Here is a 22,565-nt window from a genome sequence, read left to right on the forward strand (position 1 = left end):
ACTAATTTGGGATAAACACTTTTTTGTCAATTCTAATCATTAATCATGACTATGCGATTACGTTATCGTCAATTATTTATCAAAGAATCGACTCTTAATTGATAGGTTCCAATTGAGTCGCTTAACTTCAAACTCGGGTAAATCACTGGATTTAACCGATTTTGAAGTTAAGCGACACAATTTTTAAGTTTATTGTGTCTGTGTCAATTGTCATACATATTAAAATTTACAATTGAACCATATTTTAGATGTCTCCAAAGGTAGAAAAAATCTCGGACAAGTCGCTCCTGCTAGGGGAAGGCCCGCATTGGGACGATCGCACACAGGCGCTGTACTTCGTCAGTATACTGGAGAATACTATACACAAATATGATGCGGCTACTGGAACACATACAAGCACAAAATTAGGTGAGTAGGTACCTACTTAGCTTCTAGACGACGATGTTTTGTACAAGTTTATCATAAGTATTTTCATCACACTCGCTCAGTAAATGTGGAATTGCACGCAGGTTTAGCGGGAGTTACAGAAAAAGCGTTCTCCCTAAGGAGTTATGAAGTTTCTAATAGTGCCATAATTAACAGTTTTTTGTCTTTATACTTAATTTTTGTATCGCAAGTGTGATGAAAAACATTGTGTGTAACTCGGGGCGTAATCATATTGCAAACTCGAGTCTATAAATCGCTCCGGCAAGCCGTCGCGATTTAACTTAGGTACTCTCGTTTACAATATTCAACTTACGCCCCATGTTGCACAATGTACTATTTAACTTGTACCTACCTACATGAAATCTTTCGACACCGGTCGATGAACTCATTCGTTCGTTCAGTTGATTTATAAGGCCGCTGTAACAACCATCTCGTTAGGCCACCAGTACCAAGGTGTCCCCTACTTATGAAAGACCGATGCAATATGATGAAATTGAACCGATCTGATTACGGAGATCTAAGGCAGCAATAGTAATAAAATCACTACACCTTATAAAACAAAGTCCCCGCCGCGTCCGTCTGTTTCTGTGTTTGTATGTTTGTACGCGATAAACTCAAAAACTACCGAACGGATTTTCATGCGGTTTTCACCTATCAATAGAGTGATTCTTGAGGAAGGATTAGCCATTAGGTGTATAATTTGTTAACCCGTGCGAACCCGGGGCGGGTCGCTAGTAGGTGATAAAACAATGCAATCTCATCAAGTTTGGATTTATTAAAATATTTTCGTTTTGACTGTTGAGTAGCAATGAATGAAAATCTTTATTTCAGGCAACTAGTGGCCCATACATAAATACCTTAAAACTAGCATACATATTATAAAAATATATTTTAAAACTAAACACAATAAAAGCTAAGTATACTCAATACTCGTATAAAAAAATGGGTTTCACAAAAATCTTGTTTTAAAGTGAGTTCTGAGTTGGTGTGTAGCTCGCGGCCTATATCTAACAGACATAGATTGTATTTTATTTTTATGCCGTTTAGTACCGCTTTTATGTCTACCGTTCTCCAATTCTCCCTCAATTGCTCAAGGGTTAACTGGAAGACATCCCCGGAAAGGGATAAGTTCGCCTTTGTACTAATGATGTGTGTTCTTTCATGCTTTATGTTTCTTTTTGTGCAATAAAGTGTTTTACTACTACTATCAGGCGTGGCTCACTCCGCGATTTCGTCGCTTTGCTACAGGTAGCTAAAAGTGCATCCGTTCGGCCCCAATTTTGGGGTTTGCCATAAGCCGCGCGTGGCGCTGTCGCCACCTAGCGGCCATATCTGTGCTGATAGTCACAGACGCGTTTTGTTAGAGTGAGTCTTCTGTACTTAGTACTATTATTTATTTTGTGCTACTACTAACAGAATCTAATCGACCTTTTCAGATGGTCGTCCAGGCTTCATAGTGCCTCTAGACGGGCACTTAGACCAGTTCGTGGTGGGTTTGGAACGTGAATTCGCGGTGGTGCAATGGGACGGGGCGAATGCAGCGAGGGTGGTGCGTTTGCTAGGGGAGGTGGACCATCATGCGACGGGGAACAGGATTAATGATGGGAAGGCTGATCCTAGAGGAAGATTGTTCGCAGGTTTGTAGTTTATCAGGCGAAAGACTGTTTTAGCTCCAGCACGCCAGATTTTCAGCAGAATACCTAAGGGCTGATTTAAACGGCGCGCGAACACGCATGCGATTTAGTTAAACTAGTGTGTTCGCGCGAACTGTACATTTTTCTCTCCTGTGGGCAATAGTTAACAGCTTGTGGGCATGTAAGTAATGATTTTATCATAGTACTCCAAATAAAAGGAGGACCTTTTCACGTGGATAACGGTTAAATAAGAAAATTAACCTTTATAGCCCTTAACTCTTGTGTATGTCTACAGGAAAGACGTAAGACGTTTTCTGTTTGACCCTAATAAGTTTATCAAATGCGAATTTGATTTACCAGGCACGATGGACGGAGCAGCAAACATAGAGAAGCTAGAAGCTCACAGAGGCAACCTGTACCGACTGGATGAAAGCGGCATCACAGCTCTATGCGATAGGATCACTATATCTAACGGCCTCGCCTGGGATGTGGGCGCCAAAGCTATGTATTACATTGACAGCGTGGAGTGTAATATAAGAAGATATGATTATGATGCCGACACAGGGGATATCTGTAAGTATTCGGCACAGTAAAAAGAAATAGTAGGTCACTTAGCCGGATAGGCCGGATACCGGATAGTAACCGAATATCCGGTGCATCTCTAGTTTTAACTTTGAGTAGCAGTGCGAGATATGCAATTTTTTCAAAGTAGTGACGGTATCTATATCTCTATACAGTTCGCGTTCAAAAGTATTTGTCTCAGTATAGGTAATTGTTTTACATACAAGGAGTATCTATTTGAAAAGCTATCAGAGAATCAGGCGGCCTAGCCATGGTGACGATCGCTTGCGCTTCGCCATCGAATCGCTTTGTGTCTCTATCACTCTTCCATATTAGTGTGACAGTGACAGTTGCGTTTCGTTCGCTATGTAGCGTTAGTGATTGGCATGTTTTCTACGGGGCCAGTTACTTTTGATGCTCACTGTACAGTCATGTCAACAACTTTAAATAATGATGTTTATCATGTATGATCCACCCAATATTGTATTCCTTTTCAGCAAACCCACAACACATCTTCGACCTAAAACAGCACGACGTCGAAGGCCTCCCGGACGGGTGCACCATAGACACAGACGGCAATCTCTGGGTGGCCGTGTTTGGGGGTGGCTGTGTGATACAAGTGTCACCCGAGGGGGAGTTGCTGAGGGCAGTCCCCGTGCCTGCTAAGCAGGTATGTTATTGTAGCCTAAGGTTGCACCATAGACACAGACGGCAATCTCGGGTGGCTGTGTGATACAAGTGTCACCCGAGGGAGAGTTGCTGAGGGCAGTCCCCGTGCCGGCTAAGCAGGTATGTTACTGTAGCCTAAGGTTGCACCATAGACATAGACGGCAATCTCTGGGTGGCCGTGTTTGGGGGTGGCTGTGTGATACAAGTGTCACCCGAGGGAGAGTTGCTGAGGGCAGTACCTGTGCCTGCTAAGCAGGTATGTTATTGTAGCCTAAGGTTGCACCATAGACACAGACGGCAATCTCTGGGTGGCCGTGTTTGGGGGTGGCTGTGTGATACAAGTGTCACCCGAGGGAGAGTTGCTGAGAGCAGTACCTGTGCCTGCTAAGCAGGTATGTTATTGTAGCCTAAGGTTGCACCATAGACACAGACGGCAATCTCTGGGTGGCCGTGTTTGGGGGTGGCTGTGTGATACAAGTGTCACCCGAGGGAGAGTTGCTGAGAGCAGTACCCGTGCCTGCTAAGCAGGTATGTTATTGTAGCCTAAGGATGTACCATAGACACAGATGGCAATCCCTGGGTGGCCGTGTTTGGGGGTGCCTGTGTGATACAAGTGTCACCCGAGGGGGAGTTGCTGAGAGCAGTACCTGTGCCTGCTAAGCAGGTATGTTATTGTAGCCTAAGATTGCACCATAGACACAGACGGCAATCCCTGGGTGGCCGTGTTTGGGGGTGGCTGTGTGATACAAGTGTCACCCGAGGGAGAGTTGCTGAGGGCAGTACCCGTGCCTGCTAAGCAGGTATGTTATTGTAGCCTAAGTATAGTCTAAGGATGTACCATAGACACAGATGGCAATCTCTGGGTGGCCGTGTTTGGGGTCGGTTGTGTAAATAAATAAATAAACAAGAATTGCTCGTTTATAGGTATCAGATGCATAAATCAATAACCATACCTGGGTTTTCTAATTCTAGTTTCTCCACCAGGTAACCTCTTGCACCTTCGGAGGCCCAGACTTGGACATCCTCTTCGTGACGACGGCCCGCATTGACACAGTAGAAGAACAGAAGTTCCCAAGTGGCTGTACATTCAGAATAACCGGCCTCGGCGTCAAGGGACACCCGAATGTCAACTTTAAACTATAGCGCATAAGGTTCAATTTTGTTATAGCGACATCGATAGGGTTGAAGACAAAAGTTCCCAAGCTACTGTAGTATGTACATTCAGAATAACTGGCCTCTGTGTCAAGGGACACTCGAATGTTAACTTTAAATGGCAGAGCATAAGGTTCAATTTTGTTATAGCGCAATCGATAGGGTAAAAGACAGATGTTCCCAAGCGGCTGTACATGCTGAATAACCGGCCTCGGCGTCAAGGGACACCCGAATGTCAATTTTAAACTGTAGCGCATAAGGTTCAATTTTGTTATAGCGAAATCGGTAGGGCAGAAGTACCCGAGCGGCAGTAGTCCATTCAGAATAACCGGCCTCGGCCTCAAGGGACATCCGAATGTCAACGTTAAATTGTAGTGCATAAGGTTCAATTTTGTTATAGCGCAATCGATAAGGTAGAAGACAGAAGTTCCCGAGCGACTGTAGTATGTACATTCAGAATAACTGGCCTCTGTGTCAAGGGACACTCTAATGTTAACTTTAAACTGTAGCAATAAGGTTCAATTTTGTTATAGCGAAATCGGTAGGGCAGAAGTTTCCGAGCGGCTGTAGTACATTCAGAATAACCGGCCTCGGCCTCAAGGGACATCCGAATGTCAACTTTAAATTGTAGTACATAAGGTTCAAGTTTGTTATAGCGAACTCGGTAGAAGAACAGAAGTTCCCAAGTGGCTGATGTACATTCAGAATAACCGGCCTCGGTGTCAAGGGACACCCGAATGTCAATTTTAAACTGTAGCGCATAAGGTTCAATTTTGTTATAGCGAAATCGGTAGGGCTGAAGTTCCCGAGCGACTGTAGTACATTCAGAATGACCGGCCTCGGCCTCAAGGGACACTCGAATGTTAACTTTAAATTGTAATGCATAAGGTTCAATTTTGTTATAGCGCAATCGATAGGGTAGAAGACAGAAGTTCCCGAGTGGCTGTGGTACATTCAGAACAACTAACTGGCCTCGGTGTCAAGGGACACTCGAATGTTAACTTTAAATTGTAGTGCATAAGGTTCAATTTTGTTATAGCGCAATCGATACGGTAGAAGACAGAAGCAATTTCTGATGAGGTACAAACTACTACAAACAGCAGTTTATTCCGATTTAAGTATTAAATAAAATTTTATGTTTTCGTACATACTAAAGTGGTAAACGTTCTCAAAATGTGAAGAATATAACGTCGATATTTTGTATTTATTCAAGTATAAAATAAATGATTTATGATTTATTTATTTATTTATATGAAATAATTATTTTGTTTTAATTACGAGTATGTTATTAATTATTATACCTAGGTATATGATCTTGTTGGGAATGCATATTATGCCGACTTGTAGAATTAAATGTACTTCTTCTTCCTCGCGTTATCCCGGCATTTTGCCACGGCTCATGAGAGCCTGGGGTCCGCTTGTCAACTAATCCCATGATTTGACGTAGGCAACTAGTTTTTACGAAAGCGACTGCCATCTGACCTTCCAACCCAGAGGGTAAACTCGGCCTTATTGGGACTAGTCCGGTTTCCTCACGATGTTTTCCTTCACCGAAAAGCGACTGGTAAATATCAAAAATAGAATTAAATGTACATTGTAAATAATAAATAAATGTCCCTGAATCTTTTCAATTATTGATGGTCCTTCGAACCGGATTTCTATTAGCAACATGCATGAGTTATAAAAAACAGTTTTTCAAACAAATAATAATATTTTCTGGTAGGTATAAGTATTGCGTTATTTGAATAATTATAAACTTGAAACAGAAATAACACACTTGAAATTAATTAAGTAGCACTATTTATCAGCATCTTACTATCAATAGAAAGTCAACAAAATACTTAGATGTCGTGTTTATCAGAGCCAGTATCTCAGGTCCGATAAAAAGAAGAATAGCTCTACGTGAAGGTTAAGTGACCCTTAAGATAGCAGTTATCATTGCATAAAAATACGGCGGTTTTATCTAAGGAGGTACCTATTTTTATAACCGATTTCAAAAATGGTGAAGGTTACACTTTAAACTCTCGCGTTTTGTACACATATTCAATTACACAAACGGGTCTACCGCGATATAATTTCATTGTTTTTACCTTTAATTCCGACGTTTCAGCTGAGACTTCAAATCGAGTGAAATTTCAATCGAGAGGACGGTTACAAATTATCGTCTACTTGGGGACCAGTGATTCAAATGTTGAAACCAGCAGATATATCTTCGGACCAGTGTACGGATACTGTGAGTGTTGCGTGTCGTGCCGTGGACAATAAACATTAAACTTTAACGGGTAGCTGCAATTTCTTTGTCTACCCCGAACATTTTTATAAACTAATTTCGGGTAGTTTAGTGTTGTTTTATTAATATCTCCGTTGACATTTGTTGGGACGTCAGTCTTTCCGTGACCACAGCTGGTGCAACTCAGCTGAAACGTCGGAATTAAAGGTAAAAACAATGAAATTATATCGCGGTAGACCCGTTTGTGTAATTGAATATGGTGAAGGTTCTTAATTCGACCGGTTTTTTAGGAGTTCGTACCCAAAGAGTAAAAACGGGACCCTATTACTTCACTGTCCGTGTGTCTGTCACCGGCTGTATCTCATGAACCGTGATAGTTATAGATTATAGACAGTTGAAATTTTTCACAGATGATGTATTTCTGTTGCCGCTACAACAAATACTCAAAAGGAACCCTCGGTGAGCGAGTCCGACTCGCACTTTTCCGGATTTATTTTACTTTTTAATTACTGTTCGGTATTAAAACCTTCAGGCGAAATGGCTTATTCTTTTTTCTAGTTATAAATAATGACGGAAAAATAGTAACACATTTTAATTGAATTTTCGTGATTTTTTTAATTGAACATCTTGAGGAAAATGGACTAATTTACCCTCTGGGTTTGAAGGTCAGATGGCACTGACTTTTGTAAAAACTACTAGTGTCTACGCCAATTCTTGGGATTAGTTGCCTACAGACCCCAGGTTCCCATGAACCGTGGCAAAATGCCGGGATAACGCGAGGAGGATGATGATGTTTATTGAATTTTGTACTAAAAGCACGTTACTTCATAAAGGAAAAAAATACTTTAATTCAATAGAATTCGATACAAATATACCATATACATATATCCAGTTCATTTTGTGGTCCTTCGAGCCGGTCAGTAAATAATTGTCTCTGTTTAGCCCAATCGTTTACTGGTAGAAAATGCCTCAAGGCGTTAAGTCCGCCATTCTTACTCGTTTTGTGTAAGTTTGTGCAATAAAGTTTAAATAAATAAATAGCCCTAGAAATGGACAGAGCTTTATTTATTTTTTATCGAACCGCACGAGGATTATTAATGCAGTTATCGGCGCAGGAGTTCATCGCACGATCTGTGTTGTACGATGTGTACATGTGTGTGTGTGTGTGTGAGTGTGTTCTAGCTGTCAATGCTAACCATTCATTTATAGTTGTGTGATTGTTTTGTTTGCCTTGTTACCGGCGTCCGGCCGGCCAGTCGTCGCTTCGCTGCCGCAAGGTAAGGTTATCTATGGTCGAGATTCTTTTTTTATTTATTTTTTAAAACCTAAATCTTTAAGTTTAAAAGGTTTTTAGTGTTTGTTACTTGTTAAATGCCTGTAGGTACCTACCAACCGTTGTAATATTTAACTCTCGTTGGCAATGCGATTGATAATGATAACCGAATATCGCGAATATGTATTTTCATAAAACGTATAGACATCAAGTTACGTTTAATAGTAAAATTTATTAGTTTTGCTTAATCTTGAACTCTAGTGGTTTTTAGTACTTTTTAGTTATGGAATCGTACCTATGGTCTCTAGAGTTAGACCAAGAAAAGTCTGCAGCAATTTTGATAGTCATGCAAGTGTCATTTATACGTCATAACTTGATACAAGTTTGACGTTTAAAATAACACTTGCACTGCGTGGGCTATCAAAATCGTTGCAGGCTTTTCTTGGTCTAACTCTATCTACTTGATAGGTAGGTATATATACCTATACCGCACAGGGCGCACAGTTCAAGCAATATGTATAGGTATAATTTTATGGAGGCAGATCCTAACTAGTGTAAATGTAGTTATCGTTTTGATTTTATTATGATACAACGTTGACTCGGTTCGCTGCCTAATGAAACGATTCTATGAGGCGCATCTGCAGGTGCAGAGGGGACAGGGCTCAGTGAGAGCGATTGTTAGTATAGGTACCTATACCTACCTACAATGAGTGTGATTTTTTTTCTAAGAACATTACGAGTACTTATTTATTATCTTTTGTGTTTATTCAAAACGAGGATTACTTGATAGATAAGTCGTGATCGTGACAAAGTAATTATTGTATATGTAGTTAATAATTTAGATTAGATAACTGTTTAACTTCGTTTCTACATGTAGGTACCTACATCGTACAATCAATTGTAAGTTATACGGTACACACTACTGTACCGTACGGTACTGACACTAAATGTACAGTCAAGTGTAAAAATATGGGTGCATGGTGCATGTAACTTGCTCAAAAATATGTCCCATAGTTCTTAATTCGCCGACATAAGAGCTATGGGACATATTTTTTTGAGTATGATGTTGTGCACCCATATTTTTACACTTGACTGTACATATTCGTAGCAATCTAATTTGAAGCTTTCGTGAACCAAATAAAGTAGCATTTCTTTTGTATCATTGCTGTTTAAAACAAACGAAATTCGTTCCAATTTACTTATAGAATAAGGTTCAAATAAAAAATTGGGAAACTTTATATGGTAGGTTTTACGAGGTTACACACTCACATATTTTAGTTCCAATATAACCAAAAAACCGGGCAAGTGCGAGTCGGACTCGCGCACGAAGGGTTCCGTACCATAATGATAAAAAAGGCAAAAAAAAAACCGTCACCCATCCAAGTACTATGACCCCGCCCGACGTTGCTTAACTTCGGTCAAAAATCACGTTTGTTGTATGGGAGCCCCATTTAAATCTTTATTTTATTCTGTTTTTAGTATTTGTTGTTATAGCGGCAATAGAAATACATCATCTGTGAAAATTTCAGCTGTCTAGCTATCACAGATCACGAGATACAGCCTGGTGACAGACGGACGGACGGACAGCGGAGTCTTAGTAAAAAGGTCCCGTTTTACCCTTTGGGTACGGAACCCTAAAAAATATTAAATTTCAGATGCCATTGGAAGTGAAACAAATCACAGGCCCCCTGGTCCTCGGCGAGGGTCCTCACTGGGACGACCGGGTCCAGGCCCTCTACTTTGTGAGCATTCACGAGAAAACCATCCACAAGTATAATCCGGCGAGCGGCGAACACACGAAAACTACCCTCGGTAAGACTGCAACATGAGCACCACAAACAGATCAAAATTCGACAGGTGGCGTCACCTTCCTTCTTCCTGGCGTTATCCCGGCATTTTGCCACTGCTCATGAGAGCCTGGGGTCCGCTTGACAACTAATCCCATGATTTGACCTAGGCACTTAGTTTTTACGAAAGCGACTGCCATCTGACCTTCCAACCCAGAGGGGAAACTAGGCCTTATTGGGATTAGTCCGGTTTCCTCACGATGTTTTCCTTCACCGAAAAGCGACTGCCAAATATCAAATGATATTTCGTACATAAGTTCCGAAAAACTCATTGGTACGAGCCGGGGTTTGATCCCGCGACCTCCGGATTGAAAGTCGCACGCTCTTACCGCTAGGCCACCAGCGCTTTTAACAGACAGATGGCGCCACCGTGTAAGTATAGTATTATAGAGTACATGAAGGACATTGTCGAAACATATGAAACTTGTCGGCCAATGGAGCAACAAGATACCTCGATCCTCTTATCTCTTTACTTTCAAGCTAAGATATAAATCGCACGAAGCTAAACCAGTGGGGAGACACTCCTCACCTCGGGCCAACTCGGCTCCGCTCGGCACAGCATTGCTCCGAACAATTATTAGGGTTGGCACCACTTAAGCTGGCTCAGATAATGACTTGACTTTTGTTGACAAATTTCAGATGGCCGTCCCGGCTTCATAGTACCCGTGGAAAGCGCGCTAGACCAGTTCGTAGTGGGATTGGAGCGAGAATTCGTGGTCCTCCAGTGGGACGGCGCTGAAGGCAGTGGAGCGAAGGTTGTGCGGAAGATTGGTGAGGTGGACCAGGGAGCTACGGGGAACAGGATTAATGATGGGAAGGCGGATCCTAGGGGCAGGATCTTTGGAGGTGAGAAAAATAACTACGTGAACCACATGGAGAAGGTAATCCAAATTCCAAACGCTACTATATAAAATTATCAAAACTTCAACAATATTGATAGGGCCGTGTTGTACGGTTGCGTTCGTGGCCCACAAATGGTCTCACCGGAAGACCAGCGCTGACTTTCAGGTTAGCATCATGCTGAGGCGGGACCATTTCGTGGTAAACTATATACTCTATGCTTCAAATATTATTTTAGTAATACGTTTGTATGAAGTGTAGTTTTAGTTTGCCATGAATAAATTAAATTATTCTTAAATTCTATATTTCCAGGGACAATGGGCTACGAGAAGTCCCCCGGCGACTTTGTCCAAGAGCAGGGCTCCCTCTACCGTGTCGATGGCAACATTACTCGCGTGGCCGACAAGATAGGCATCTCCAACGGTCTGGCTTGGGACTTGAGTGCTAAAGCCATGTACTACATCGACTCGCTAGAGCAGAACGTCCGGAGATACGACTACGATGTGGACACTGGGAATATATGTAAGTTTACCATTGCCCACACTGTTAACTGACAGTTCGTAAACCTTATCACAAAAGGCATAAGGTCCACCGATGGGCAGTTAAGAGTGTTGCTCTTTGTACCGGAGAGAAGTTAATTACTTAATAGAAGATGGGATTATCTGTGATATCGTGTGCTTTGACAGCGGTCAGACAAGTCAATTTTACTTTTGTAATTTTTCGGTCAAATTCTCACAAAACCTATTTAGACCAAATAGGAACAGACGTAATAGTTTTGTAGATAATTAACTTCAATACCATTCTTATCTCAAGTACCTTCTTCAGATATCAGACCTACTTAAGTATACAAATAATAAACCTTTTCACATCACCCATTCGAAATAGGGAAGTTTCTTCTATGCTAGGAGGGATCCAAGTGGCACTTTTCGTCCCTGCTAGGAGGGACCAAAGTGACAAAATTCAATGTACAACGTCGCCGTAAATATGTCATTTTGCTCCGTTGTGACACAACTCCAACTCTCACGTTTTCCAGCAAACATGCGGCACATCTTCGACCTGCCGAAAAACGGTCTCGACGGTTTTCCGGATGGTGGGACAATCGATACCGACGGCAATCTGTGGATCGCTGTGTTCAACAACGGCGTTGTTATCCAGGTGTCTCCGGAGGGCAAGCTGCTGCGACAAGTCCCGATACCGGCTAAACAGGTATGTCATAAACTGAAATAGATGCCATAGGTATACTAAAAAAAGTGTCGATGCCCTCCACTGGTTGAGGCCGGATACGAAGTCGTGTTCAGCTGTCGTGGCTAACGCCATAAACCCCTAGGCCACGTCACGGCGAAACAGTTTCTAGTTTTATGGCAATTTGTCGACTGTATGCCATCTTAGAACACTACGCCTTTGACAATCAAGGACGAGTACCTATATAAGAATAAGAATAAGAATAAGAATAATATTTATTTCAAATAACCTTGTTGACAATATATATATATCCTGTGGCCCCACACTAGGCTACGCCTGTGATGTGGCAGCCGGGTTTTCAATTTGTAAGGTTAAGAAGAAACTAATCTAATAAACTAAACTAATAATTAAGGAAATTTTGAAATTCAAAGAAAGAAAAAAGGAATGAAAAAGATGGTGCGTGTGTATGTGTGTGTGCGTGTGTGAGTGCGAGTGTGTGTAAGGCGTAAGGCTACAGAGATGGTTATCATGTGAGGGATTAGGTGATGACCTTCAACAGCGTCTCAGTTCGAATATAGTTAAGATCTTTCAACCAGTTCTTAATTATGATAATCATATAATATATAATAGTTTGAGCGGAGTGTGACTACCTATTTTATAGTTAATAAAATAATTTGATTTGTTCTCAAAGACTCCAAAGAGTTTAATTCTTTTGTCGTAGGGAAGTACCTAGTACCGACCAACAGAATACCAATGGTAAATTCTTGTCTACTTTCTCTATTTACTTATTAATATTCTCGGCTTAAAAGATAATAAGAAGAGCCGCGGAATTTTTATTAGACACTTTTTTAATATACAGTCGACGTCAAAGATATGTTTACATTTTTCGCCTTATTACAAAGACATAAGGTGCAAAAGTGTAAACATAATCTTTGACGTCGACTGTACCTACTACCTACCCACTCTAAAAATGATACAAATATTTTCAGGTTACATCGTGCACTTTCGGCGGCCCTGACTTGGACATCCTCTTCGTAACCACATCTCGCTACATGAACAAACCGGGCGAGGGGGATCCTCAAGACGGATGCACCTTCATGGTGACAGGCTTGGGTGTTAAGGGACACCCTAATGTCAATTATAAGTTTTAAGATAATTGTGTGTGATTGAGTTATGTGATTATGTTTTTGTTATTGCCATTTAAAAATGAAATCAATGTACCTATAAAATTGAGTGTTACCGACAAGTATTTTTATTAGACAAGTCTAAAATTAACTAGTTTGATGACAGTAGTATAATGAAACTGGAAAGAAAAGGTAATTTAGCAATATATAATACTATAATTAAGCTTAACATTCACAATTTCTGGCCCGTGCTCCTCAACCCTCTTAAAACCCTCTTAATATGAACGTAGACCCGCAAGGCGGGGGCTGTTCGGTCCCGCGATTCATACATGCAGTGGTTACATATAGGAACTCGAATGTAGGACCTCGTAGGGGCAGCTAATAGGAAACCATTAAAAAACATTAACTTAATTAGCAATAAATAAATAAAATACTTTAATTAAGCTTGACATTCACATTCTCCTGTCCGCGTACCCCCAACCCTCTTAATCGGAACGTAGACCCGCAAGGCGGGGGCTGTTCGGTTCCGCGATTCATACAGGCTGACGTTACATACAGGTCTTCAAATGTAGGGCCTCCGAATGTGCAGGAGGTTACCTGGAGCGCAGGAATTTGGATTTTCTGGAGGAGCTTCCCTTCGCGAGGGTCGACTTTTAATACCTGAGGCAGAGAAGATAATAAGTATTATTGAATTAAGTCTTTGGGGTGACGCTGATTCAAAGTAGGTATTTTCGTAACCTTATAATTCTCCCAGTTAAAGTAAAGGCGAATGATGGATTCATTTCCGACTTCATACAAGCAATATCCAAAACAGTAGGTTGGGAAACTAGCCAAGGCACCCCGTGCTTCAAAGACGTATTCGGATCCGTACTGAAAGTTCCATATAATTCAATCTAGAATGTAGTCCATCGAATTTGCGATCCAGAGATTTCCGTCGGTGTTTTTGGTCATACCTCCCACAATGTCCAGGTTTTGAATGTTTTTACTGTCTTCAGTTCGGACCTCTCCTGTGTAGGTAGGTGTTCCACTAACCTGGTGTCCATCGAAGTTGGCGATCCAGAGGTTGCCCTCAGTGTCAATGGTCATGCCATCCACGATACCTTTTAGCCCGTGTTTCGCGTAGTTGAACACGAAGCGAGGGTTTGCTGCGAATGAAAAAGAAAGTTTACTACTTAGCTGACTTAGTGGATGAGGTAGCGCGGAAAGACTTAGGTCGTCTATTCGAACCCAGCTTGTGCAAATGAATTGCTCAGAACCTTAAGTACGAAGAAACATTCGATTTGATTAACCGGTCCGTTTTCGTAAAGGGAACTAATCTACAACGACCATTTAAACTATATATATAGTAACTACACTAACTACGTTTAAACTATAGTTGCTTGCATTTAAACTATATATATAGTAACTACACTAACTACGTTTAAACTATAGTTGCTGCGCCAATTCTTAACAATAAACTACTTAGGTCTTCTTTAGTCCAGAATTTTTAATATTCATTGGTACCAATTCCGGAATTGTAATATCGGAAAATTTGTCCGAGATTCCGGAATTCTGGAATGCAAGCCATAGGGCTAGGGGACAACCGAAAGCACTAAGAACAAGAGGATAACTTACAAATCTCTCCAGTCTCCACGTCATAATCATACCGCCGCACATCATACTCGAAGGAGTCAGCGTAGTAAAAGGCCTTCTCTTTCAGGTCCCAACACAGTCCGTTGGAGATATTCACTCCCTCCACCAACTTCCTCACGCTGCCGTCCGGGTCCATGCGGTAGAGATTGCCTTTCTTTAGGCTGAACTTGCCGGGCTCGTATTCGTGGCCCATCGTTCCTGCAAAGATAAACGTACCTTTAAACAGTTCCCTAATCATCCTGATACCTAATGTGTGAATGTCACGCCCTCGCCGGAATGAAGGACTTTGGAGCAGGATACCTGGAACCAAAGGACTTTAAAACGCTACCCACGAGCTCCGTCATCCGACACATGGATATGGTAGGAAAAGCTCTTGAGTAGTTGACAGGCCTTTTCTAGGGGGTAATTGCACAAAAGATCCCTATGGGTCGAAGTGTAGGTATTCGCAAAGGGTCCCCGAAAACAATAAGGTAAGATAAGATAATCATCCTGATTTATTCGAACAAATTGTACACTTAAAGTGATAGATCGGTTGGTAAAAATTAGCGAAATCGAACTATATTTAGTAGGTAGATACTATGTAGGATATAAGGTTTAGGAGAAAATCCCGTTGGTATATTGGCATTGTCCTCTCTACTGATCTAGCTCAGCTGACGTTGTTCCATCTTAGAATCATTGTTTTCTAAAAGACGCCTTACGTAGCTGCGTAGGTATATAGTATGGCTCCGGTTACAGCTGTTGGGGAAACCAATCGACTGTGTGGCTTCGCGAAATATTACTAACTATAAGTATGTTTGAGCTCACCAGCAAATAGCCTGCCTCGAGGATCAGCCTTGGCATCATTAAACCTATTATTAGGATTATCCTGATCCACCTCAGCAAGAGTCCTGATCTCCTTCGCGCCGCCATCTTTGCCGTCCCACTCGACCTCGACGATGCGCAGCTTCAGACCAACTACGAAGTGGTTGGGCTTGCCTTCTACGGGGATCACAAAACCGGGCATGTCACCTGAAATAAACATTATATATGTTAGAATCACCAAGGTGCAACTTTAATTCCCTATATATGAGGAGTGTCCAATCTAAAGAACTAGACAGTCCACGGAGAAGAAGCGAGAGAGCCGAGGATCAATACAGCCCGCGAAAAAGAACGAAAACTATAGGCCTGTGGCCAGGGTCCTCGGTCAAATATGGATTATTTTGGTCATAATAATTATGGTGCTCTACCTAAGCTATGGTCAAGCAAATCTTGTCAGTGGAAAAAGGCGCCATATTCAAATTTTATATAAGACGTATCCCTTCATGCCTACATTTTTCAAATTTGCCGCCTTTTTCTATTGACAAGATCTGCTTGACAAACTTTACAATCTTTACATAAGTTACATAATACACGAGCTGTTTTTTTTTTCAGAAATTCAGAGCTTGAATCTCTATGGTTACGGAATATATTCAGATATCGTCTTTGGCACCTGTTTTTTGTAGGGGCTTAATCTCTTTGGTCAAGGAATGGATCAGAATCAGCTCGTGTCGTATGTGGTATGCCTAAGAGCTATGACAACTGTCCAACCAACATAAGGTGCTAATTTGAATTCATTGCCACTTTGCCACTGAACTTATCAACTGGTACCTTTACCTATTAGGTGGCTCAATCCTATATGAAATAAAAATGCACATTCAGCGAGAAAAATCTTATAAACGCCGCGCTATCTCACAATATATTCAGACACTACTTACTAAGCACAGCTCTCGTATGCTTGCCGGTAGCTGGGTCGTATCTGTGGATAGACTTGTCGAAGATGCTGACGAAGTATAACACCTGCTCCCGATGGTCCCAGTGTGGGCCTTCGCCCAGCCATACGGGTTCTGTCACTGCCTCTAAGCTCACCATCTGAAAACAGGCGAGATCAAGTTAAGTATTAAACTACCAACAAGGGCTTGAATCCACGACGTCGTTTTATTTTTGGAAAGGGGAAACTAGGTACTTATTTGTATCGGATTGCTCGAATATTATATAGAATCAGTAGCTTAGCTGGTTTCATTTTTCATGTTTGTGGCAGGCGCTAGATGTAATTTTAACTATAAAAATTTAGTTTACTAAAAATTTAGGGACGAAACATTCAATAAATATTTACAGTAAATAAGTAGGTAAGTATGTCTATGAAAAGGTACAGCCATTTTTTTTTCTTTTCGTGTTGGTCCCATATTAAAATTTGCTCAGTATGATCTAATATCGTTGAAAAAACACTGATATACCGACCCACTACGGGCGCCGCAGTTTTCGGTGCGCCGCAGTGGGGTTAACCATAACACCTACTGTTTTCAATAATATATATATGATTCTAGCTTTTTTACGATTTGGTAAACTATTAAATAATACTTGGAACACTTACAATACCTACTTATTTATTTAATCTTTATTGCACAAAAGAAAAACCTTATAGTACAAAAGGCTGACTTAATGCCATAAGGCATTCCCTACCAGTCAACCTTAATACTTACATATGTGCATTGCAATAACTCATATTGTATTGTCTACTTATGTAATATTGCCTTCTCTGCACTCTAAAAACATTTTTTTTTCTTATCATTCACTAGATCCCATCTCAAGCGTAAATTCCTGATGAAAATGATAAATCACAAAAAGCTAAGATTAGATTGTGAATAGATTAGCAATCTTTTAATCAATTGAGGAAGTATTACGTTGTCTTGATAATTGTTTGTTCACTTGTTTGTAATTAAATTTAAAAAGTGTTTTATATAAAATAGGTACTGAATATTTTAATACTTATCTGGGAGACCGGACCGGAAAACATATTTAAAAAAAACTCAGTAATTCGCGTTAGAGCCGTTTCCGAGATCCCCGAAATATATATGTATATATAAATAAATATAATACAAGAATTGCTCGTTTGAAAAAACAACAATATACAAATCGGCGAACGTAGTGCTAAATGGCGTTCTCTGGCCAAAGAACCAGGGTGGCAAACAAAGATACGTAGAAAAGTATGGAAAGAGATATGTTGATCGAATATAAAATAGAAATAAATACTAAACACAATTCGTGTGTAAATAAATAGGGCGCTATCACAGTACTTGGCAAAAAGTTATCCAATGTTCCCCAGTCTCCCCTATTTTTTTAATTAAGTTCGTTATGGTACAACTATCGACACCCAGATCAAAATTAATGTACGAATTACTCACTTTATTATAATAATCAAAATATCCGTCAATGGCCGTGTCCACCCGCGGTGTGCGCTCTCGAGCGCCCCGTGTCGTATTGTTGTTGAACGAGATTAAGAGGTGTTATAAATGTGTAGAGATCCGCGGAACTAACGCCGGAAATTTCCCGTACTTGGCTGGTGGCAATTTCCTACTTTCCGCACTTGTATAGTAAATAACTATTTTTAGCACCATCCACCCACCACACACAGTGACACAAGGCATATGACACAAGGCATATATATGTGTACGGGCCCCCGCGATGATGTACAAATAATGTAGTTTAACTATACACAGTTTAATGCATCTAATATAAACGGAAATCATTTTATTAGTAATGTACCGACTATGGGGTTTTTTTAAACGTAAAAAGAACGTTAAAAAATTATAAATCGTTCATTCTCCCAAAAGTTACAGTTACAGTTATTCTACAAGTTATATTGAAAATTAAAAACAACAACGTATTTTCCACTTAGGTAATTGAAATTTAATCTCTTCTTCCTCGCGTTATCCCAGCATTTCGCCACGGCTCATGAGAGCCTGGGGTCCGCTTGACAACTAATCCCATGATTTGACGTAGGCACTAGTTTTTACGAAAGCGACTGCCATCTGACCTTCCAACCCAGAGGGGAAACTAGGCCTTATTGGGATTAGTCCGGTTTCCTCACGATGTTTTCCTTCACCGAAAAGCGACTGGTAAATATCAAATGATATTTCGTACATAAGTTCCGAAAAACTCATTGGTACGAGCCGGGGTTTGAACCCGCGACCTCCAGATTGCAAGTCGCACACGCTCTCACCGCTAGGCCACCAGCGCTTCCCAGCGCACCAGGTAATTGAAATTTAATATGGATATGTAAAAAACTAGACAATAATACAATTGGCTTAATAGGCTAAGGAAAATAAGCGAGGATATAAATTAATTTGTGGCATTGATAAAAATGTACGGAAAAACACAACGCATATTTAATTGTCCTCAGAAAAATCGGACTCTTGACTCTTGACGGATTTTTCCGATCGTTATTAAACTTCTACGAGGATTTTTGGGGGGCTAAAGCGAACACAGAAATTATCTAGCTGCGTGCTTGTCACTCGAATAATGAAAGAGCAATAGAGATAGAAGATGGACATAGAGTTGTTTTTTTCATTTCTTCTTTCGCTGTACCTAAACAAGCTGGTCCCTACTAATAAATCGCAGGTCATTGGCCTATTCCTTCGAGCAACACCGGCTTCCGACACGTCGGGCCTAGCTATTCTCACGGAAAATCTGTGACATTACCATTTGCTCATCGATGAAAAAAAAAATGGTAATGGGATTACCTATGTTTACAAAATGGAAACCAGAGGATGTGACCGGAAGAACAAAAATTACCTAAGTACTTACTGCTATAATGCGAAGACTTCGTGGATTGGCTCCCGACACCAAAGCACAGAATAAATAATAGTACTATCGTACAGAAAGGAAACTTCCTACAAAACCGTAGTTTGACAGCGGTGCAGGTCAAATCTTGCTATCCCTTTCTAATATATGGCACTATCCCTTTCGGCTATTTAGGGTTGTCAAAATTCAAGTGATTATCTTATCCGTGGTCGTGCACGCAAAAGGAAGTCAAGTGGTGTCAACCCTAATAATTGCACGGGGAGCAATGCTGAGCCGAGCGGAGCCGACTTTGGCCGATCTCAGGAGTTTCGCACCCTGACCAAAGCCATTTCTGACCAAATGACAACGCCGAGTTTGCTAAGGTTGGTATTTTTTCTTCTCTCCAGCGGTACCTACCTAGGACGGACGTCCAGGTGTTCGGCAATTTGGTAAGCCAGAGTACACCCTCCTTTCTGCACGATCGGATCCATCTCCCACGTTGTTCGGCTCTGCGGGGCTACCGCCAAAACCGAAATTCGCAAATTGCTCTTTTACTCCAATGAAGGCGAAATTAGAGTGACAGAGAAAAATCCCCGCAATTAGTGAACTTCGATTTTCGCGGTTATATAGCCCAGATACCAGATCTTCAATTTCATGCTTTCTACGGAGTCCATTCTCTGCGTGTGGGTCCCATGTCACATCATGTGACATGTGACTCACATGTGGGTAAAGATAATCTGAAATCCTAAATAGATGTTTATAGTTGACTGGTAGATAATGCCTTAGGGTGGTATTCCACCTATCCAAAAAATAAAAACAATAAGTCCGCCATTTGTACTTATTTTTATTGTGCAATAAAATTTAAATAATAAATTAAATTGGTAGAAATAATTAGATAGGTGTTCCAGTATAGTCAAGGCAATTAGCGTTACCTTTTCATAAATGACGGAACCCTCCAATACTTAAAGTTATCACAATGTACCTACGGGTATCTAATCTGTGTTTATGTGTTACAAGAGATCGGTTCTACTCGAGATAGCGTTACTAACTCAAATAGCTACTTAGTATAAGACTAGAAAATACTAGATATCTCTACTTTACCTATTGAATATTTAGTAGAGGTAGGTAGATGAGATACAAAATAAAAAGTAGGTATGGCGGACTTAATGCCTAATAGCATTCTTTACCAGTCAACCACTGGGTCAAAAAGATAAGTTGAGAAAGGGTCTCTCCACATAGCTATTGGCGCGCTCGCTTGCTCTTATTGTGTAGACATAAAGCATTTTTAGTGTTCCGTGAAAATCTTTGTTCACGGAACACTTATGGGATCACTTCGGTCTTGCAAATCAGTTAAATGCGTTGTTCTATCTGCTATTCCGATTCCGCGTCCATAAGTTTGGGGAGACCCAAAATCTAATCCAATTTACATACATAATATTGCTTATTGAATTAATAGACCACGCCCGAACTTAGATAATATAAAGGTAATTCACGATACCTATAGGTACCTACTTAAATAAGTGCTGATATAATATAATTGACGCAATGTAGAATGACTATGAATTATGTTTTATCTAGGTACTCAGAGTCAAAATAAAGAATAAACGTTATTTAATTTTATTATCGTTAGATCTAGACAAGACCTACTTGAGTAGGAGCCGCTTAGCAATATTTAAAAAAGTTTTTTTGACAGAAACAGGCGTAGGTAGTTAGCCCGCTTATTTTGGTTAGGTATGCCACTTTTGGGGGGTAAATGAGAATATAAAGAAATAAAGTTTTTCAAACTATATCGTGTTACATATCAAATGAAAGAACTCACTGTGAGGATCTCAAACATATTTTTTTTATAATTTTAAAATAAACAGTTTAGAAGTAATTCAAGAAAATAGTTAAAAATGACCATTCCCCCCCCCCCCCCTTTATCTCCGAAACTACTGGGTCTAAAATTTTGAAAAAAATACGTAAAATAGGTCTTTACCTATAGATGACAGGAAAACCTATTAGAAATATGTAGTCAAGCGTGAGTCGGACTAATTACTTAGTTTTTGATCCGACCCCTACGGGTTTTTTAAAGGCAATTCAATCGCGTTTCACATATTATAAAAAATATATTGTTAAAAATTTAGTAATGTACGGAACCCTTGGAACGCGAGTCCGACTCGCACTTGGCCGGTTTTTTACGAACATATGACGTTTGTTGAAGTTTTTCCACACTTGGCAAAGTCGGTCCAGGTCGGTCGGTCGTCGGAGTTAGCTTAGACGTGATATGATAAAACATTACTATGACTTTACCTATATGTGGCTTTATGCTCCATGTGGGGACCCTTTTCTATGGAAAGCCACATTTTGCAACCATCGATTTAAAATGTCCATACTGTTATCTTGTCGTGGCGCCGTTATCTTAGAAAATGCTAGCATGAGTTGCGTTCTCGCGCGCGACTCCATACATCTTGCGTGAGTGCGCGAGAACACAACTCATGCTATTAGTCGGTCAGCGGGCCTACCGCGAACCACGTTCGACGTGTTGCCTCTCTATCGCACTTGTAAATTTGCACGTAAGTGTGATAGGGAGGCAACACTTCGAACGTGGTTCGCGGTAGGCCCTCAGAAATCAGAATTTTCGACGAAATGTAGGTACGTAATCTCGGTACACATGACAGATAATGACAGCTAACGTCATTCGCATGAACGAATTGGACCGGTGTGATATGCATCATCTAAAGTCGCAAACCTCGTAACTCCTCCGGAGGAGTTAAAAGATTTGCGACTTTAGGTATTTTCAGCTAAGGTAGCAAATCCCTAATTTCATTGAATTGGACTTACGAGGTTTGCGACTTTAGCCAACGTAATTAGGTATATCTTATCTAATCACCAAATTATTATCTGGGTTTTTATTGCATCATGCAATCGTGCAATGCAATAGTTTAATACTGCCCTTCTTCGACTTTCGTACGAATACGCAAATCTGCAGATGGACAACACTTGCGAATGGTGGTGCGAGTGTAGACCCAGCCAAGTATTACACTTTCGACATTCATAAAAGAGAGTTCACCCATGGTATAAGTGGCTATAGCTCTATAGACTCACTGAGACTCATTAAGAATAGTTGCATTGGTCCCATAGTAGTTGCAATTGCCCTGGGCCAACAGTATAAAAGCCGTAACAGACTACCACACCGCACCGCGACCTTAGTGATTAGTGTGTACTGTGTAACGTGGTCGCCGCACGTGTGGACGTAGCTGTAAGTTAGAGCGAGAAAGAGATATTTTGACCGCACAAGGTCTCCGTGCGGTGCGGTAGTCTGGCTTTAACATTAGTCCCAAATCTGTGTCAAGTTTTCCAAGTGAAAGACGCGAATCTCATCGCAAATGTCTCATTCGTGCCACCATATAAAAAGGTACATAGTAGGTGAATAGG

General features: G+C 40.8%; 3 protein-coding genes across 4 annotated transcripts; 2 read left to right on the plus strand and 1 right to left on the minus strand.

The window, feature by feature from the left end:
- The first annotated feature begins 248 nt into the window (after positions 1 to 248).
- Positions 249 to 5,702, plus strand: LOC134668380 (regucalcin-like). Of its 2 annotated transcripts, XM_063525861.1 has the most exons (6): positions 249 to 408; positions 1,863 to 2,063; positions 2,421 to 2,633; positions 3,119 to 3,546; positions 4,275 to 5,081; positions 5,331 to 5,702. In XM_063525861.1, exons 1-4 carry the CDS (start codon positions 249 to 251, stop codon positions 3,352 to 3,354), a joined length of 810 nt encoding a protein of 269 aa, XP_063381931.1. In that variant the 3' UTR covers positions 3,355 to 3,546; positions 4,275 to 5,081; positions 5,331 to 5,702. The 2 variants fall into 2 exon arrangements, with proteins under 2 accessions (XP_063381931.1, XP_063381930.1); XM_063525860.1 differs by having other exon boundaries at positions 4,275 to 5,702.
- A 2,166-nt stretch (positions 5,703 to 7,868) lies between these two features.
- On the plus strand, positions 7,869 to 13,002 carry LOC134668382 (regucalcin-like). Its single transcript, XM_063525862.1, has 6 exons — positions 7,869 to 7,949; positions 9,601 to 9,757; positions 10,432 to 10,638; positions 10,945 to 11,154; positions 11,666 to 11,838; positions 12,804 to 13,002. The coding sequence occupies exons 2-6, from the start codon at positions 9,601 to 9,603 to the stop codon at positions 12,963 to 12,965; spliced, it is 909 nt and encodes a 302-aa protein (XP_063381932.1). The 5' UTR covers positions 7,869 to 7,949; the 3' UTR covers positions 12,966 to 13,002.
- A 357-nt stretch (positions 13,003 to 13,359) lies between these two features.
- LOC134668383 (regucalcin-like) lies at positions 13,360 to 17,861 on the minus strand. Its single transcript, XM_063525863.1, has 6 exons — positions 17,771 to 17,861; positions 16,304 to 16,457; positions 15,375 to 15,578; positions 14,553 to 14,768; positions 13,971 to 14,083; positions 13,360 to 13,598 (listed from the first exon to the last, which is right to left on the minus strand). Exons 2-6 carry the CDS (start codon positions 16,455 to 16,457, stop codon positions 13,374 to 13,376), a joined length of 912 nt encoding a protein of 303 aa, XP_063381933.1. The 5' UTR covers positions 17,771 to 17,861; the 3' UTR covers positions 13,360 to 13,373.
- Between the last annotated feature and the right edge of the window lie 4,704 nt (positions 17,862 to 22,565).

The sequence above is a fragment of the Cydia fagiglandana genome, chromosome 10 (assembly GCF_963556715.1).
Source record: "Cydia fagiglandana chromosome 10, ilCydFagi1.1, whole genome shotgun sequence".
Taxonomy (NCBI): Eukaryota; Metazoa; Arthropoda; class Insecta; order Lepidoptera; family Tortricidae; genus Cydia; species Cydia fagiglandana.

Bases quoted from the DNA above. Each gene is read 5' to 3' on its own strand.
- LOC134668380 (XM_063525860.1), top strand. From the start codon at position 249: ATGTCTCCAAAGGTAGAAAAAATCTCGGACAAGTCGCTCCTGCTAGGG. The intron at 409-1,862 runs GTGAGTAGGTAC...CGACCTTTTCAG, and splicing joins ACATACAAGCACAAAATTAG to ATGGTCGTCCAGGCTTCATA. The intron at 2,064-2,420 runs GTTTGTAGTTTA...TTGATTTACCAG, and splicing joins TAGAGGAAGATTGTTCGCAG to GCACGATGGACGGAGCAGCA.
- LOC134668382 (XM_063525862.1), top strand. From the start codon at position 9,601: ATGCCATTGGAAGTGAAACAAATCACAGGCCCCCTGGTCCTCGGCGAG. The intron at 9,758-10,431 runs GTAAGACTGCAA...GACAAATTTCAG, and splicing joins ACACACGAAAACTACCCTCG to ATGGCCGTCCCGGCTTCATA. The intron at 11,155-11,665 runs GTAAGTTTACCA...CACGTTTTCCAG, and splicing joins TGTGGACACTGGGAATATAT to CAAACATGCGGCACATCTTC.
- LOC134668383 (XM_063525863.1), bottom strand. From the start codon at position 16,457: ATGGTGAGCTTAGAGGCAGTGACAGAACCCGTATGGCTGGGCGAAGGC. The intron at 14,769-15,374 runs GTGAGCTCAAAC...TTATCTTTGCAG, and splicing joins TCGAGGCAGGCTATTTGCTG to GAACGATGGGCCACGAATAC. The intron at 13,599-13,970 runs GTTAGTGGAACA...TCTCTGCCTCAG, and splicing joins CCAACTTCGATGGACACCAG to GTATTAAAAGTCGACCCTCG.